General features: G+C 39.0%; 1 protein-coding gene and 1 long non-coding RNA gene across 2 annotated transcripts; both read left to right on the top strand.

Annotated features, from left to right (window-relative positions):
* Positions 1-28: 28 nt before the first annotated feature.
* LOC142548130 (uncharacterized) lies at positions 29-1,098 on the top strand. The gene is made up of 3 exons (XR_012820909.1): positions 29-395; positions 692-901; positions 1,029-1,098. It is a non-coding gene; the product is annotated as an uncharacterized LOC142548130 (long non-coding RNA).
* A 756-nt stretch (positions 1,099-1,854) lies between these two features.
* Positions 1,855-6,893, top strand: LOC142548316 (uncharacterized). Its single transcript, XM_075656624.1, has 4 exons — positions 1,855-2,102; positions 2,204-2,469; positions 2,538-2,714; positions 6,593-6,893. Exons 1-4 carry the CDS (start codon positions 1,929-1,931, stop codon positions 6,891-6,893), a joined length of 918 nt encoding a protein of 305 aa, XP_075512739.1. The 5' UTR covers positions 1,855-1,928.
* The last annotated feature ends 8,860 nt before the right edge of the window (positions 6,894-15,753 follow it).

Below are 15,753 nucleotides of genomic sequence, written 5' to 3'. Positions count from 1 at the left end.
GGTTTCGTTCAAGTTCTTATGCAGCGGAGAGCATAATGGGTCCCAAAAACAGGAGAAAAAAACTGAATTTGAGGAGCTACAAGAATTAAATGATGATAAACTTATTTAAGTTACTGATGCAGAGCTGCGAGGACTTACTGATGAACAAGAACGTCTTGTAGATGTGCAGAAGAACAAGAGAGGGCCTACATTGATGGGTAAACTAACTGCAGTTGTAAGATGGGGAAATAATGAAGATTGATTATGATGACATGGGGAGGCCAACATACAATGCAAATGGAAGGGCTTTACAATCATACATTGACTCTGTTGCTAGATCCATGGTGCCAATCAATATAAAGTCCTGGCTTGATGTTCCAGAAAACATAAAACAAAAAGTGTGGGAAGAGATATCGGTAAGTACATGATTAAATTTTGTTGTTCATTTGAATTTCTTAATCAAGGATTGATTACTTATACAATAATTTTTCATTTCAGAATTTGATACCTTGATACATATTTTTTCTATACTTCATGCTATTTTGATGATCTTAGTTGATTAGAGTAATAGGCTGATTTTAATCTTAGGTATCATATGCATATTTTTTATCAGTAATTTATGTACATATTAATTTGAACATGTATCTACTTTAAGTTGAACATGTATGTATATAAGATATGAAATAGTACCAACTAATATTTTTTGTTGCAGAATGTCTTTAAACTAGCGCCACAGAGTGAGTCTGCTGTGATGAGTTCAGCAGCTCAAAAGTGGCGAGATTTCTAAAACAAATTGACTAGCAGATTTTTTTGGCCGAATAGAAAAAATCCTGAAAAGTTGATTTCTCCACCAAGTCAGTATCAGCTCCCAATAGCAAATTGGAAAGCATTTGTGGATGCGAGACTAGATCCATCATAGGAGGTACTTTAAGAATTTTCAATTTTATCTTTAAGAGACTAGATCCATCATTGGAGGTACTTTAAGAATTTTCATGTTTTCTTTAAGAATTAATAATTTCCATACTTAACTGAAGAACACAATGATGTAGGTTACTCACGAAAAACAAAAACAACGGACCATGCATTGTAAATATCATCACAGAATGTCTCGCAAGGGTAGAGCATTCTATTTGTCATTTTCATCAAGTTTTTCATGTTCTTAAGCTGATAAATTTCGGAATTGTAGATAGAAAAACATACTTGCTGAAGATGAAGATATTAATAGATCGGTGCTTTGGCGTAAAGCCCCGGGAAGACAAATCTAACAACATAATAAATGTGGAGACATCAAAAGTCGTCGAAAAAATTGTAAATGTTTATTTTTATTAAATATCCATATTGCCTAGATAAATAAAACTGTGGTTTTTGGATTGATTTGTTATGTCTCTAATTGTAGGATGGCTTGTTGGGAAAAAAAATCAAAGGAGAGTTCAAATCTTCTGGAATGAATGATGTGCTAACCATTGCCTTAGGAAGCCAAGAAAGCTATGGAAGGGTTCAAGGTGTGGGAGGGTTTGTAAAACCTCAAGTCTTCTTTAAAACTCCAAGAAAAAATAGGGAATCTCCCAAAAGCCATGGCCGAAAACTTCAAAGAACAATTGGAAGAGACTAAGAGTTTAAAGGCTGAATTAGAGAAATTGAAGGCCCAACTTGCTAGTGTTATGCCTGTCATCAATGATAGAACTTCCAAGACTACATCATCAAACAAGTTCATAGACATGAAAGAACCAAAACTTTCAGATGATGTGGAAGAAGGTTATGAATCACTTCAAATATGAAGGTTCTATATTTCTTGATTTCAAGTCAAATTATTTTTTTTCACAATCATTTATTTATATATATAATATCTTATTGTTTTTAAAAGGAAAAAAAAATGCCACCTGGCTATAAAACAACATGAAAATGTGGTGGCGTATGGCACAATAGTATCAAAAGGAGGTCCAAATATCATGATTCACCATGTTCTACGTAGGGAACAAAACTTCAAGGTATCTATTGATGTTGTCTTAGATGAAGAAGCAGAAATTCCAATCCCAATTAAATATGGACCAAGAATCGTCAATGATGCAGTTGGAGCCATTGTTGGTTGGTCTAAAGAGTTGATAATTTTTCCAACGACACATGTACTTTAAGTTTTCTCTTGATTTTGTGTTTGCAATTGTCATATATGTTGCTTGGACAATGATTTAGTTTAGAATACTTGTATGAATATTCTAAATTGTAGAAGAAGGGAAAACCTCAACTATTTTCTCTTTCAGATGTTCCCGGTCAGCTCAACAAGTTCAAGCATATTGAAAAAACATTACCCATGGCGTGCAAGTATATCTACTCGCATGTTGTTAGATTGATGAATGAATCGGAGACCATATACATAGAGTTTGAGGGTGCTATGTTTGGACGTCCTAAAAACATATGGTTGCTAAGAGAAGATATCTTACGCTTTATGGAGATGAGAGAGATAGGCGCTAGAAAACTTTTGGTTTACATGGGGTATGTTATGTCTAACTTACTATGTTTTTTTCATATTTATAACCAAGTTATGTAATACTTGAGTGCAGTCACCTCTACAAATATTTGAGAGAAGAAGACGGGGCTGATTATATTTCACTTGTGGATCTCGGAAGCATACCTACATGCCCAATTGGAAAAGATGGTCATGACTTATCACGACATATTGCTGACCAGTTAGAAGCAATGTGTAGAGACAACATCTGTCTTATCCCATTCAACATTGGGTAAGAGTTTAGTTATTTATTGATTTCTACTACATTGTAGAGCCCAAATTCAGTAAACGTAAAACACATACATTTATTTAAATTGTTAAATTATTTATTTAAGGTTAAAATGATTTTTAGCGATGCATGATTTATTAAATTTCATTATTTTAATTATTTATGTTTATGTGATGCACGTTAAATGTTTTCTTGAGTTTCATGTTTTAGACGATTATTCGATGCGAGATCGAGGAAAAGAGACCAGAGACGACTTTGGCAATTTTAAAATGTGAAATTTTATTTTAAGTTAAGTTGGGGGCATTTTAAATGATTTATTAAGTTGTTAGCATTTTTAAAACCTAATTTGTTATTAGGTGATTTTAAAGTTCAAAATTTTAAAAGCTTATCAATGGTGCGTGTTATTTTTAAGTAGAGAAAAACTTTGTGAAAGTAATTAGTGGGTTAACATTTTTATTAGCATTTTAAATAGGTAATTAAGCAATTTTATCCTCTCTAATCACACTAAACTCACGAACACACACACTTTCTCACACACTCACTCACGTAAATAACACAACACACACTTATACAATTCATTCCTTTTTTTTAAAAAAAAAGAAAATCTAGGGTTCTTGTCTCTAGTAGCAGCCGCCCCTCTCCTTTGAATTTTTCAAGCAATTTTCGTCTCTTTTCTTCAAAGATATCGAGCCACAAATCGTTCCGGATCAACCCTCGCATCTCTCCCGCTTCGGTGTCGTCGTTTCGGTAATTTTAAATATCAAAAAGCATGTATAATCTTTTATTTATACATCGATCTTGTTATATTAAATGTTCTTATGTTTATTATGCGTAAAAATCCATGTATGTTGTAAAAGGTTTGAGCAAAAATTTGTTGGATCGGTTTTGAAACGATTTTAGATCAGAAAACTCAAAATTTGCTGTCATTTTTAATACTGCGACTTTTTGGTAGATTTTCTGGAAAACCTTTCAACATATAAAACGTAGAAAATTTTGATACCTTCGATTTGACAGTAAATTCGAAATATTTGGATAAGAAATGAGTGAGTTATGATTGTTTTTGTGGGACTGCTAAAACTACATTTTTTTTAAAATGCGTTCTTGAAGTTCTTGAGTTGCAGGTTTCGCTGGGCACCGCCGGGCTTGTGCTACTGCATTTAGATATGTTATGTGATGTATTTAGGTGTTATTTGGTGGTTCGTTTGGGTCGCGAATGGCTTGGGATGTAATAGAAGTTGTAGGAAGCGAAATGATGTCGAATTACGGGTTATTGTTGTATTGAAGTTGTTTGTCGATGCTTGGAGACGTTTGGGGTGTTTGTACGGGTTTGAATCAATGTAATAGCATCCTAGGATGAGTCTCGAGGTGTTGGTTCATGATCTCTAGGCTTGGATTGGAAGAATGAATCAATAAGTTAGTGAATTTTCGCGAGTTTGCAAGTCCAGAGCCTACCCCGACACGGACTCTTACACGGGGTCTGTGTCCATTTTTCCTTCAAAATACGAATTTCCAGCACCTACACGGACCCCGACATGGACTCTTACACGGGGTTTTGATGTCATCATTTTTTAGGGATTGTTTTGGGGTTTTGATGTCATTATTTAGTACGATGATTAAACGAGGTCGAGTCCCGAAAGATTTAGAATGTCATCAGGAAATTTGTCATTTTTGGTTGTGAGCATGACTATACATCTAAGTTATAAAAGATAGGTATTCGAACTCATGTTAGTATGTGTAGCAGTGGCCCCAAGCGAGATCCAACGAATCCCTCAACGCCATGTAAGTATGTTTGACGTACAAAGGAAAATACTTTTAAGTTTTTGAGGTATGCTAAATGTCTTGTGACCAAATTATGAACGGGTTTGGAAGTCGGTGAACGTGATCGAGGACCTCTCCACCCCGGTAAAGCATGACCGGGTTTAGATCAGGATTGAAAAGCGATAAAGCATGACCAGGGACCAATCCACATCCTGAAAGCGATAAAGCATGACCAGGGACCAATCCACCCGGTAAAACATGACGGAGGATCTCATGTATGTGGCAGTAGATTTTTTCTTTCAGCCCAGTACTCTGGTTTAGTCTGATCAGGCGCATTTATGTATGGGTCACTTGTTTTGAAACATATCTCTACGCAAAATGATGAAGTTTATGTAGGTTCAAGTATGTATGAAGCAAGAATGTTTATGAAAAGTTTTATGATGATGGAACATCTATGTTTATGCTATTACGTTCAAGTTTCAAGTATGTTTATGCTATTACATTCAAGTTTCAAGTATGTATGCTCTACTTTAAAGATGCATGTGGTTTTATTACGTATTACTTGTTATATCCATTTTATACGTGTTGAGTCTTTAGACTCATTAGACTTGATCGATGCAGGTGGTGATGAATTTGAGGAGATGAGGGGTGGTGACCAATGAGTCGACTTGGACTGAGCAGGAGGCTAAACCCGAGAACCGCCCACGTTTTTAAGAAATTATGCAATGTTTCAAATACTCTGATTTTACGTTATTGTTTATGATATTTAAACAAGTGTTTTTAGCAAACTTTATTTGTGATCTTTTCGTTGAAAATATTTTGAATGATCAGTTTATTGTTATCGCAATTTGAAGGTTTCTATTTAATTAAGAAAATTTTTATTTTTCCGCAAATTTTAAAGTAGTCTAAAACTATGGTACGTTACATACGTACTAGTCAATGCTATATTTTAATTTTTGTAGGTACCATTGGATCTTGACTATCAGCAATGAAGATAAAAATATGATATATTTATTGGGCTCTACGGCTAATAGAAACCGAGAAGATGCATAGAAAACTATAATGACCAAGTAAGTAGTAGATTATGTTGATTTTGAATGCATTCACTTATAAATATGAAAAAATATATATAATTTTTTATTTTTTAAAATGTAGTGGGGTCAAAATGTGCAATGCCTCGAAGGGTTTTTCTCAAAGGTCATGTTTAAAACAATTGACGGTATGAATTGTGCCTATGTATGAAGACATGAATGGATAGTTCTTATTATTTGGATTGTGATTATTGCATTAACTTTTCAGTTTCATTATATATAGGGCAATCTAAAACAAAGTGATTCTGTTGAATGTGGATATTGTGTGATGAGGTACTTGAAATAGATAGTTGAATCTGAAAATTTAGAGTTGGAGAAGATGGTAAGTTTCTTCTTTATGATATGTTCTGGTTTATTATTGACATAAATTGTTGCCATTGGGATATGTGCACATGAAATCTATATAATTATTAATTATGAAATTTGTTCTATTATGATGAAAAGGAAAACGTGTATGATGAAAAAGAAAATGTATATGATGAAAGAAAAATTGTTTAAGTTTATACATGTTCATGAAAAGCTATTTTAAGTAAAAGTATTTTCACTGTTGCATGTAGATGTATATGTATTACTTGTTATCATAGTTAAGGTTTGTTGAGTCAATATACTCACTAGGTATGATTGATGAAGGGGAGCATGATGTTGATGTTAATGAGGGACTTGATGGTTGAACTTGTTGGACTGAAGGTGCACACAACCCGTGGACCAGTGCTAGTTTTTCCGTGCTTACGTTTATGACTTATGCTAATGATTTACTTGCTGTTAATATTTTATGACTTATGATGATTTTGAGAGGTTTTTGAAAGGATGTTAGAGTTAAGTTATATTTTGAAAATGTTAAAGTTAGGTTTGCTTGACGATTTACGGTTTTGTGTTTTGAAATACTTTCTTTTGGATTTTTAAATAAATATTCGGTGGTTTATTTTTAAATAGTGAAAAATTATTTTAAATATGTTTATATAAGTATGGATTCGGGCGCATGAATAGAATAGGAAAAAAAATTTCCTAGTATATTTTAAAGAAAACGAGCAGTGGACGTTTCAACTTCTCCAAATGGGTCGAGGGCGAACCTCTGGCTAAGATCACCGAGGAGGAAGTGTTGAAATTTCTCTGGAAAAACATTGTATGCCGATTCGGGATCCTCAGGAGATTAATTTCAGACAATGGAAGGCAATTTAATGGGAAAAAGATAATGTCGTGGTGTCAAGAAATGAAGATCACTCAGTCTTTCACCTCAGTTGCTTACCCCCAAGCAAATAGGCAGACAAAGGTAATCTATAGTATTATTGTGCAGGCCTTGAAAACTGGACTGCAAGGCAAAGGAAAAGACTAACTGGAGGAGCTACCTAGTGTTCTCTGGGCATAAAGGACTACACCACGAGCGCCTACCCAAGAAACTCCTTTCAATTTGGTCTATGGATTCGAAGCAGTATTACCAGTGGAAATTGGGCAACATTCTGCTAAGGTAGAATCTTACCCAGATGATAATGATCAGAGCCGAGAAACGGAATTAGATCTTGTGGAAGAAAGAAGAGACTGGGCAATGGTCTGGATGGAAGCTTATCGGGCCCGGATTATACTATCATAAAATAAGCGAGTCCGGATCCGGGACTTTCGGATAGGGTATCTAGTAATGAAAAAAGTAAATCCAGCCGGAGAAGTGGGCAAGCAAGAAGCACGACGGGAGGGACCTTACAAAGTTATCAAAAAACTCAGTACATGAGCATTATATTTAGAAGATAGGTAGGGAAGATCTTTGAAGAGACCATAGAACATATTTTATTTGAAAAAGTATTATGCTTAAGGGACTTGGTACTGTAATTTATTAAATGAAATAAAGGAATCATTCAACAAGTTGCAGCATTAAGTCTAGGGATCCATACCCTGGCTTGGGGCTTCATACCCCGATCATTTATTAAGTTCAGGGATCCGTACCCTGGCTCAAGGTTCCGTACCCCGATCGTTTCTTAAGTCCAGAGATCCATACTCTGGCTCAGGGATCAGTACCACGATCCTTTCTGAAGTCCAGGGATCTGTACCATGGCTCGGGGCTCCGTACCCGATCATTTATAAAGTCCAGGGATCCGTACCCTAGCTCGTGGCTCCGTACCCCGATCATTTCTCAAGTTCAGGGATCTGTACCCTGGCTCGGGGCTCTATACTTCGACCATTTATTAAAGAGATCCGCACCCTGGCCCAAAAGCAGAAGTCCCTGATCACTTCTTACAAATCCCTGCTATTTTTCAACACTTGGAAAAATTTTCTGAAGATTTAACATGCCACAAACAATGTTGAAAGAAAAAGAAGACATGTAAAATAAGAAGATTTCATTGAATACAAAGCCTGAAGGCCAAGATTACAATCAAGGGAATGAAAAAAATTCTTACAATCCTATTCTAAATCTATTGGACTTGAGCCCGACTGCTCTTCTCCCTTTTTGTCTTCCTTCTCTTCAAAATCCTTTGGAAGAGCACTATGGCCCGTTCAAAATCAGGAAAATCTTACTTATCCTCTGGGAGAAGCTCGGTTTCTTCAAACTGCTCTTGGCATTTATCGAAGCCAGCTCGGAAGAAGGAATAGACCCGATCCTCAACTGCCGTCTTAAACTCAGGAGACTGAAGGAAGAAAGCCCTCCATTTTTCCTGGGAGTATCTGTAGGCATCCAGGGCATCCTCAGCAGCCACTGCCCGAGAAATTTTTCTCTCTAAATCCTCGGACAAAGAATTATTACTTGACACCAAAGCAGAGAAATGCTCCTGTAGAGTTTCCTCCAGGGCAAGGCCTACATCAATTTCATCCCGAGCCTTCTCCAGATCTATCTTAGCCAGTGCCAATTGTTGGTTCGTCATGTCCATTGATGGTTTGTCGTGTCCAGGGCATCTTGGAGGCCGAAAACTGTTTCTTCGTGAGCAACTCAAACCTGGGACAACTCTCCTTGGAGTTGTTCGTGAAGCTCTTGAGTGGCCCGGGCTCGACCACCTTCTTTGGTAGCCATCGGTGGTACTTATTCGAAGGCCGATACCAGCATTTGAACAACCTGTTCAGAAGGAGTTAGTAAAATAAAAAGGGGAAAAGAAAATAGAGTAAACTTACAGAAAGGATCCGGTTAGATCCCTCGAAGAGTTTGGGGGTGGGGCGGGAGTTCTTCAAATGTGCCTCCTCAGTAGGAAGAAGCATCTACTTTAAGAGTTTAAAACCCGTGAGAGAAGCCCTTTCCAAGAAAAGGTTGCTTCGGGCTCCTTGCAAGCCAACCTGAAGAGGATTGGTGAGGGGTTGACTTGGAAGAGAAGAAGGGGACTGAATTGTCTGGGAGGTGCCCTGGTCTCCCCCTTTGTTGCCCTCAATAAAGATCAGTTTCGGGCCGGGCACTGCTTTTCTTTTCCTCTGAATGAGCGGAACGTGATCCTCTGAGTCTTCTTGGGAGTCAGCCCGAGTCACCTCCCTCTCTTGTTGATTTTCAGCCCAGGAGCAGTTGTCCAGCCTGGCCACCTCCTCCTTGGCTGCAGAAGATGATTGAGCACCAACCTTAGTGGGCTAGGACACTTTTTTCCTCTCAGCAGCCGCTTTCTGGGCTGCTAGCTTCTTCTCCTTTGCTGCCTTCTCGAATTTCCACCTCGTGGCAAAAGCCTCTTGCATTTCTGAATTATCTGAGGAAAAAGGAAAAAAAGGATAAGTACACAAATCAAACAGACAAAGAGGATAAAAAGCAAGAAAGTACAAGGAAAGAAATTATCGGGTTGAGGGCCCGAGCCAGCAACTTCGTCTATCACCCGGTCGATTGGGTCCTCTACCCGGGCACTCAACCTGTAAGTAATTAAGTTTTCCTCCGAGAGGAGGGAATAAGAAGAGAATTTTTGACCCTCCACCAACTCTTGGGTTCGGGTATAAGGTTCCTCAAACTTATAAGATCGGGGAAGAGAAGGTAGTGAAGGAAGAGTGGGAAGGAAACCAGTTAAGCAAGGAAGGGGAGCCAGGAGATGAATGTAAAAGAAGAGTCATTTCCACCCCTTCTGAGAAGAAGGGATATCATCAAGGAAGCGAGCTTTTAGCCGGGCAGATAATGAGAAATCATTATCTCCCATCAGGCAAATAAAAAAGTAATGTAAAAGCAGAGGGTTGATGAGAGGATTACGTATTCTAAAATTAATATAAGTAGAAGCCATGATTCAGAAAGAATTAGGGTGAAGTTGGTTCCTAGGGACACCAAAGAATTTCGTAACCTTGATGTAGAAGGAGGGAACTGAAGAACGAATACCATTTTTATCCTGGTCCCAGAAAAAAGTAGTAAAACCAAGAGGAGAAGGGTGATCGGCCCTATCAGAGGGGCCGAGAATCAAAATAGAGTAGGAAGGAGGAATAGAGCCTAGAACCCGAAGTTCTTTGTCTGCTCTTGAGCGCAAAGTGCTGCTCATTGAAGCAAACCATGGAACCACATGAATCTCTGAGTGAGAAGGGGAGGAAGCCCGAGCTTTGCCCTTGCCCTTTTTTAGAGCTCGGGACAAGCCAGAAGAGGAGGGTTTGATTCTCAAATTTTTGGGTTTTGGGGAAGGTTGGGTGGAAAAATATTTTCGGGAAGGATAAGGGGAGGAATAAGAGCGCATCGCGGTAGACTTGTAATCAGGTGAGCCTCGCGAATTTGCTCCAGAGGTGAAAGATGTAGAGTTTGATATTTTTGAAGAAAACATGGAAGAAAAACTTTTGAGATTGATCCAAGAAATACTTGTTGAAAATGGAGGTCACGTCGGAGCTGTAGAGCATAGTGCGTCAGAGATCTGAAGGAAGATTGTGGAAGAGAATTCGAAATTGTAAAAGTGACAAATGAGGAGGTTCATCGTTTTATATAGGCAAAAGGAGAATGATCTCAACCATTGATCTAAAGAGAAATCAGACGATTGGGGTGCACCTCGGAAATTGTGTGGGAATACGAAAAGACAGGCTTTGAAATCGAGGCGTCTCAAACTGTTCGCCTCCCCGGAATTCAAAGATTTTTTGGTACGTTCAAATTCTAGGGCACACGTCATTATGACGTCAGCCCTACCAACCTAGGAATGCAAAACAACAAAAATCTTTTAAAGTTCGGGAGGCATGAGGCCCCGACACTTTATCTCGTGTCCAGGAGGCATGAGGCCACGATGTTTTTATAACCATATTTGATTGTCTTTCTGTTGGAGCCCAAACATGACTGATCGGGACAATGAGTATGACTCTAGCCCGATTATTTAAAGAGGGAGTTGTTATACACTCAGAAGGGCCCGGATAATGGATGACCTGTGATAGTAAATGGATGATTTGGATCATGGTAAGCCTACAGAAGGGGCTCATTAGTATCCGGGTAAGAGAGTGCCTAGGACATCATTTGTCGGGCAATCAGAGGCCCGAGCTCTCGGGAAAATTCCCGTATGATGACTCTCTACACGGGATGCCTCGGTAATATCACTACACTCGAGTGCGAAAGCATGTAATATCTTCTCTAGATAAGCGTACTTGACAAAATCTTGCTGATTTGACGTGATGAAAAAGTCAAGATGGCATGACAACAAGTAGGTGGCGGCTACAAGTGGTAAGTAGGCATTGAAAACAAGGAAAAGTCATCATCTTCCTTCCTATAAATAGCAGTTTTGCTTTGCATTTTAATTCATTCAGATATACGGGGACATATACACACCAGTAGCATTTATTTCTCTACAATGGTTCTCTCCATATTCCACCTGCTGACTTAAGCATCGAAGTGGCCACATCGAACAGCCCTCCGACGCTCATTCACAAGTTCATCTTCTTGTTTGCAGGACACAATTCCAGCCATACCATAGTGATGTATTCTTATCTCAAGATATACCTCCCTGCTCATTTTTCTCTGCAAATAGAACTCTTATCATATTCGATGGATTGCCCCGACTCAGCTCACCCGATTCACCCATAGTTTCATTTGGGATTACTACATTGTACCTATTAGTGATCCGCTTATTTGATATATTTTCATCATTAGTTTATCTGAAGCTAAGCAGGATTTCCCTTAATCTGCTTCCACAACACAACTTATTGTTCATTCCAACATGTCCATATTTTCAATTTTCTAACCAAAAAAAATTCAGAAATCAAAATATTCCAAATACCCCACATTAATTCATAAAGCATGGAAATGTAAAAAATAAATGTACCTCACAATATATTTTCCATAAGCTAAAACGGCCTTTCACAGCTTATTATCACTCAGACTAAGACATCTTACTTTATCCGGATCCACCCTCAGCCGCCTAGTCCTGCATTCCACCTTCTCATTTTCTTGCATGAATATCAATCAGGCGCTTATATTCCGGTGCTGCATTCTGTTGTGATTTAGGATCCTCGTCATATTCTTTTTGTCTTTATCTAAATCATCATCCTAGAATGTACACTAAGATAAAGCTAAGAATTTCAGAAGATGAGGTAAAAATATATTGATCTTAAAAAAATTATTTCAGAAAAAATTATATATTTTCCACGTCTCATAAAGATAGTCATACGAATAGTAGGTTTCAGTAATGACATATGTTCATCTTTCTTAGTAGTAAATCCGTGTTCATTAAACTCAATTTAAGAGGTAAAAATTTTGCAGATTGTGAGGTTGCAGCCTACAATCGAGAGTGTGTTAAAAGTTTCAATTAGACAAGAGATAAGTCTTAAGTTGAAATAAGTTTGTATTTGGAGTTGTATAAATCAAAGTCTTCTAGTGGACCCTTCACAATGAGAAGAATGAGTGACGTAAGAGTTGTTAAACACCGAATATTCATAAACAAATGTTTGTTTATTTATGGCATTTGCTTATTATTTCCACTGTTTTTACAATTTATTTTTGAAGCATTTTATGTGTATTTCAAATATCAAAATATTGCATATGAAAATGTTTGATAAAATGTTTCAACTAAAAATATACGTACACATTCGATGTTCATATCATTCAAATGTTTATTTCGTTTCTACGATGTATTATTTTGAATGTTTTCTGCTTTGTTTGAAAAACAAACTGGATTTAATTCATCGATATTCAAAATTTCAAGAAACGAGCTATTGTAGCTCAACGATTATCCATCAATCGGCTCTATCAGATCGATATGAAGAAATATAAATAGGAACGAATTATTACCTTCAGCCTTTAATATTGAATTTGATAATGCAACTAACGAGATCTCACGAACACTGAATAAACATATTTTCTAAATCTTTATGCAATTTATGAGATGATGTATTTCTGAATATATGCATTGATTTAGAGATTCTATATGCCACAATTTATATATGTTTTTTTAACCATCTTCTAGAGAGTTTGAATTGATTGTGACTTATCTTGATGATATTTATTCAGAATATAATAAATCAAATTTCAAAATATTTATCATCTTAATTCAAATAATTTCCATGATTTATATAAATTTTAACAAAATAAAGTTACCTTCGGATTATGTAAGAAAATCTAGATTTCATTGTCCTCCACGAATGGTCGTTGAGCAGCAAAAATGGAATTTTTTTGTCGATAAATTTTTGTATTATCTATTGGGGGCAAAAAAAAAATCGCACGTGGAAATACTTTTCTCATAACGAAAATTGATACTCATGGGAAATTTAGGATCCGATTCCAGCAAGTGTCACTAGTCCAGACGCAGGTTTTGAAATTTTCCTGAGCATAAATAACGAATAAAACCGTTAGAAGGGGGCCAGGAGGGTGTCCTGGCGTAGCTCCTCCGACGTTCAAGTCAAAGACTGAGGATATAAGTTGTGAGCAGCTAAGGGTGCTGCTGAAAAATAATATAGTGAATCCCCCCACTGAATACTCAAACCTGGTTTTTGTAGGAGAATACCTGGGCCCTTGATGGGTTTGTTTTCCATTTGGGCTAGGGATAGGCCAGAGGTAGTGGCCTCATCCATGGGACATCATCAGTCTCCCCCTCCCGAGTCGAACTAAATCATAGGTTCAAAGTTTGATTAATTGTGTTGTCCTCGGTTCGTCGGGCGCGAGATGTGTATTTTCTTCCCGCCGCTCATCAGTCCCCAAAAATTTGGAAACGAATAAAATCGTAATCTTACGCTACATCCTCCTTAGTATTCGTGCCTCGTGACCACACCACATCGCTCCCCTTTGCACAGCTCCGCCCCAACCTCATCCCCATTGGTGCTCACTCTTGCCAACCTTCATAGCCTCCGCGAGGCGTCGCTCTCCTCTACGCGCGCCTCGCCTACAGCGCACAGCCCCTGGCGCGCAGCCTCGCTCTGCACACCTCTTCGCCTATCACGCCCAATCGCGCAGCCTCCCCATCGCGCACCCTTGGCGCCCAGCACGCCCTGCTCCCGTGTGCTTGCACGCCCTGTTCGTCCCACTCGTCGAGCGCCCGCACACCTGCGCACGCTCGCCTGGATGCTCGTACGCATGCTCGCCCCACTCCCTCTGAACGCTCGCCCACGAGCGCTCGTCCCCAGTGCACCTCGCCCTACCATCCACCCGCCCGCTTGTACACCAGCTCGCCCGCAAGGGCTTGTCAAGCACCTTGCCCCACCAGCCGCACGCCCACCAGTACTCCAGCTCGCCAACAAGCGCTCGCCCAGCGCATCGCCCCACCAGCCGCACGCCCGCCAATACACCAGCTCTCCCCCAAGCGCTTGCCCAGCGCCTCGCCCTATTGGCACACGCACGCCCTCACGCTTGCTCGCGACCTGACCGGACAGGTCGATCCCCGTAATTTTCGCAGCGGCAAACATCGTTCGTTATCGGCAAACCAAATAAATTTTTCTAACACGTTATGCCCTCGTCGTCCTTATCTTCAAGTTCCTCTACTAAGCTTTTGAAGGAAAATAATTTCCACTTCCACGCGCCTTTGACTCCTCTGCTAAAATAGTCCTTAGCAGGAAAAGATAAAAAACTTCAACCTCCTTACCCTCTAACTCCCCTGCTAGGCGATGCCTTAGTCTTGCCTCATCATCTCATAACTCCTCTGCTAAGTCGGGCCTTAGCAAGAAAAATAAAAACCTCAACCTCCTCACTTTCTGACTCCTCTGCTAGGCGATGTCTCAGCAGAAAAATAAATTTAATTTCCAACTCCTCACCATGTGACTCCTCTACTAGGCTCAGCCCAAGTAGATAAAATTTAATTTATCTTCATCAACTCTTCTCCTCCACTAAGCGCAGCCTTAGCAGGAAAATAAAATATTTTCTTCTTCCCAACTCTACTCCTCTACTAGGCGATACCTTAGTAGGAAAACAAAATTTTTCTCCTTATCAACTCTTCTCCTTTACTAGACGATGACTTAGTAGGAAAAATTTTATTTTTCTCCTTCCCAACTCTGCTCCTCTACCAAGCGATGCCTTAGTAGAAAAAATAAAATTTAATTTTCCTCCTCCACTCTGCTCCTCTGCTAGGCGACGCCTTAGCAGAAAAAATTTAACTTCTCCCAAATTCTGCTCCTCTGCTAGGCGATGCCTTAGCAGAAAAATTTAATTCTCCTCCTCCACTCTACTCCTCTGCTAGAGGATGCCTTAGCAGGAAAATAAAATTATTCTCCTCCACTCTGCTCCTCTGATAGGCGATGCCTTAGCAGGAATATAACATTCTTCTTCTCCACTCTGCTCCTCTACTAGGCGACGTCTTAGCAGGAAAATTTAATTTTCTTCCTCCATTCTGCTCCTCTGCTAGGCGACGCCTTAGCAGGAAAAATTTAACTTCTCCCAAACTCTGCTCCTCTGCTAGGCGATGCCTTAGTAGGAAAATTTAATTCTTCCCAAACTGTGCTCCTCTGCTAGGCGATGCCTTAGCAGGAAACTTTAATTCTCCTCCTCCACTCTGCGTCTCTGCTAGGCGAGGCCTTAGCAGGAAAATTTAATTCTCCTCATCCACTCTGCTCCTCTGCTAGGCGACGACTTAGTAGGAAAAATTTAACTTCTCCCAAATTTTGCTCTTCTGCTATGCGATGCCTTAGCAGGAAAATTTAATTCTCCTCCTCCACTCTGCTCCTCTGCTAGGTGATGCCTTAGCAGGAAAATAAAATTATTCTCCTCCACTCCGCTCCTCTGCTAGGTGATGCCTTAGCAGGAATATAAAATTCTTCTTCTCCACTCTGCTTCTCTACTGGCGCAGCCTAAGTAGGTAAAATTTAATTAATATCATCCTCACAATACAACAACATCCACGAACTTAATATTAGAACTTGGCTTTATTAAATTTCAA

This window comes from Primulina tabacum, chromosome 6 (assembly GCF_025594145.1).
Source record: "Primulina tabacum isolate GXHZ01 chromosome 6, ASM2559414v2, whole genome shotgun sequence".
Taxonomy (NCBI): domain Eukaryota; kingdom Viridiplantae; phylum Streptophyta; class Magnoliopsida; order Lamiales; family Gesneriaceae; genus Primulina; species Primulina tabacum.
Note: the sequence above shows the minus strand (reverse complement) of the source record. Positions and strands in the feature narration are given on the sequence as shown.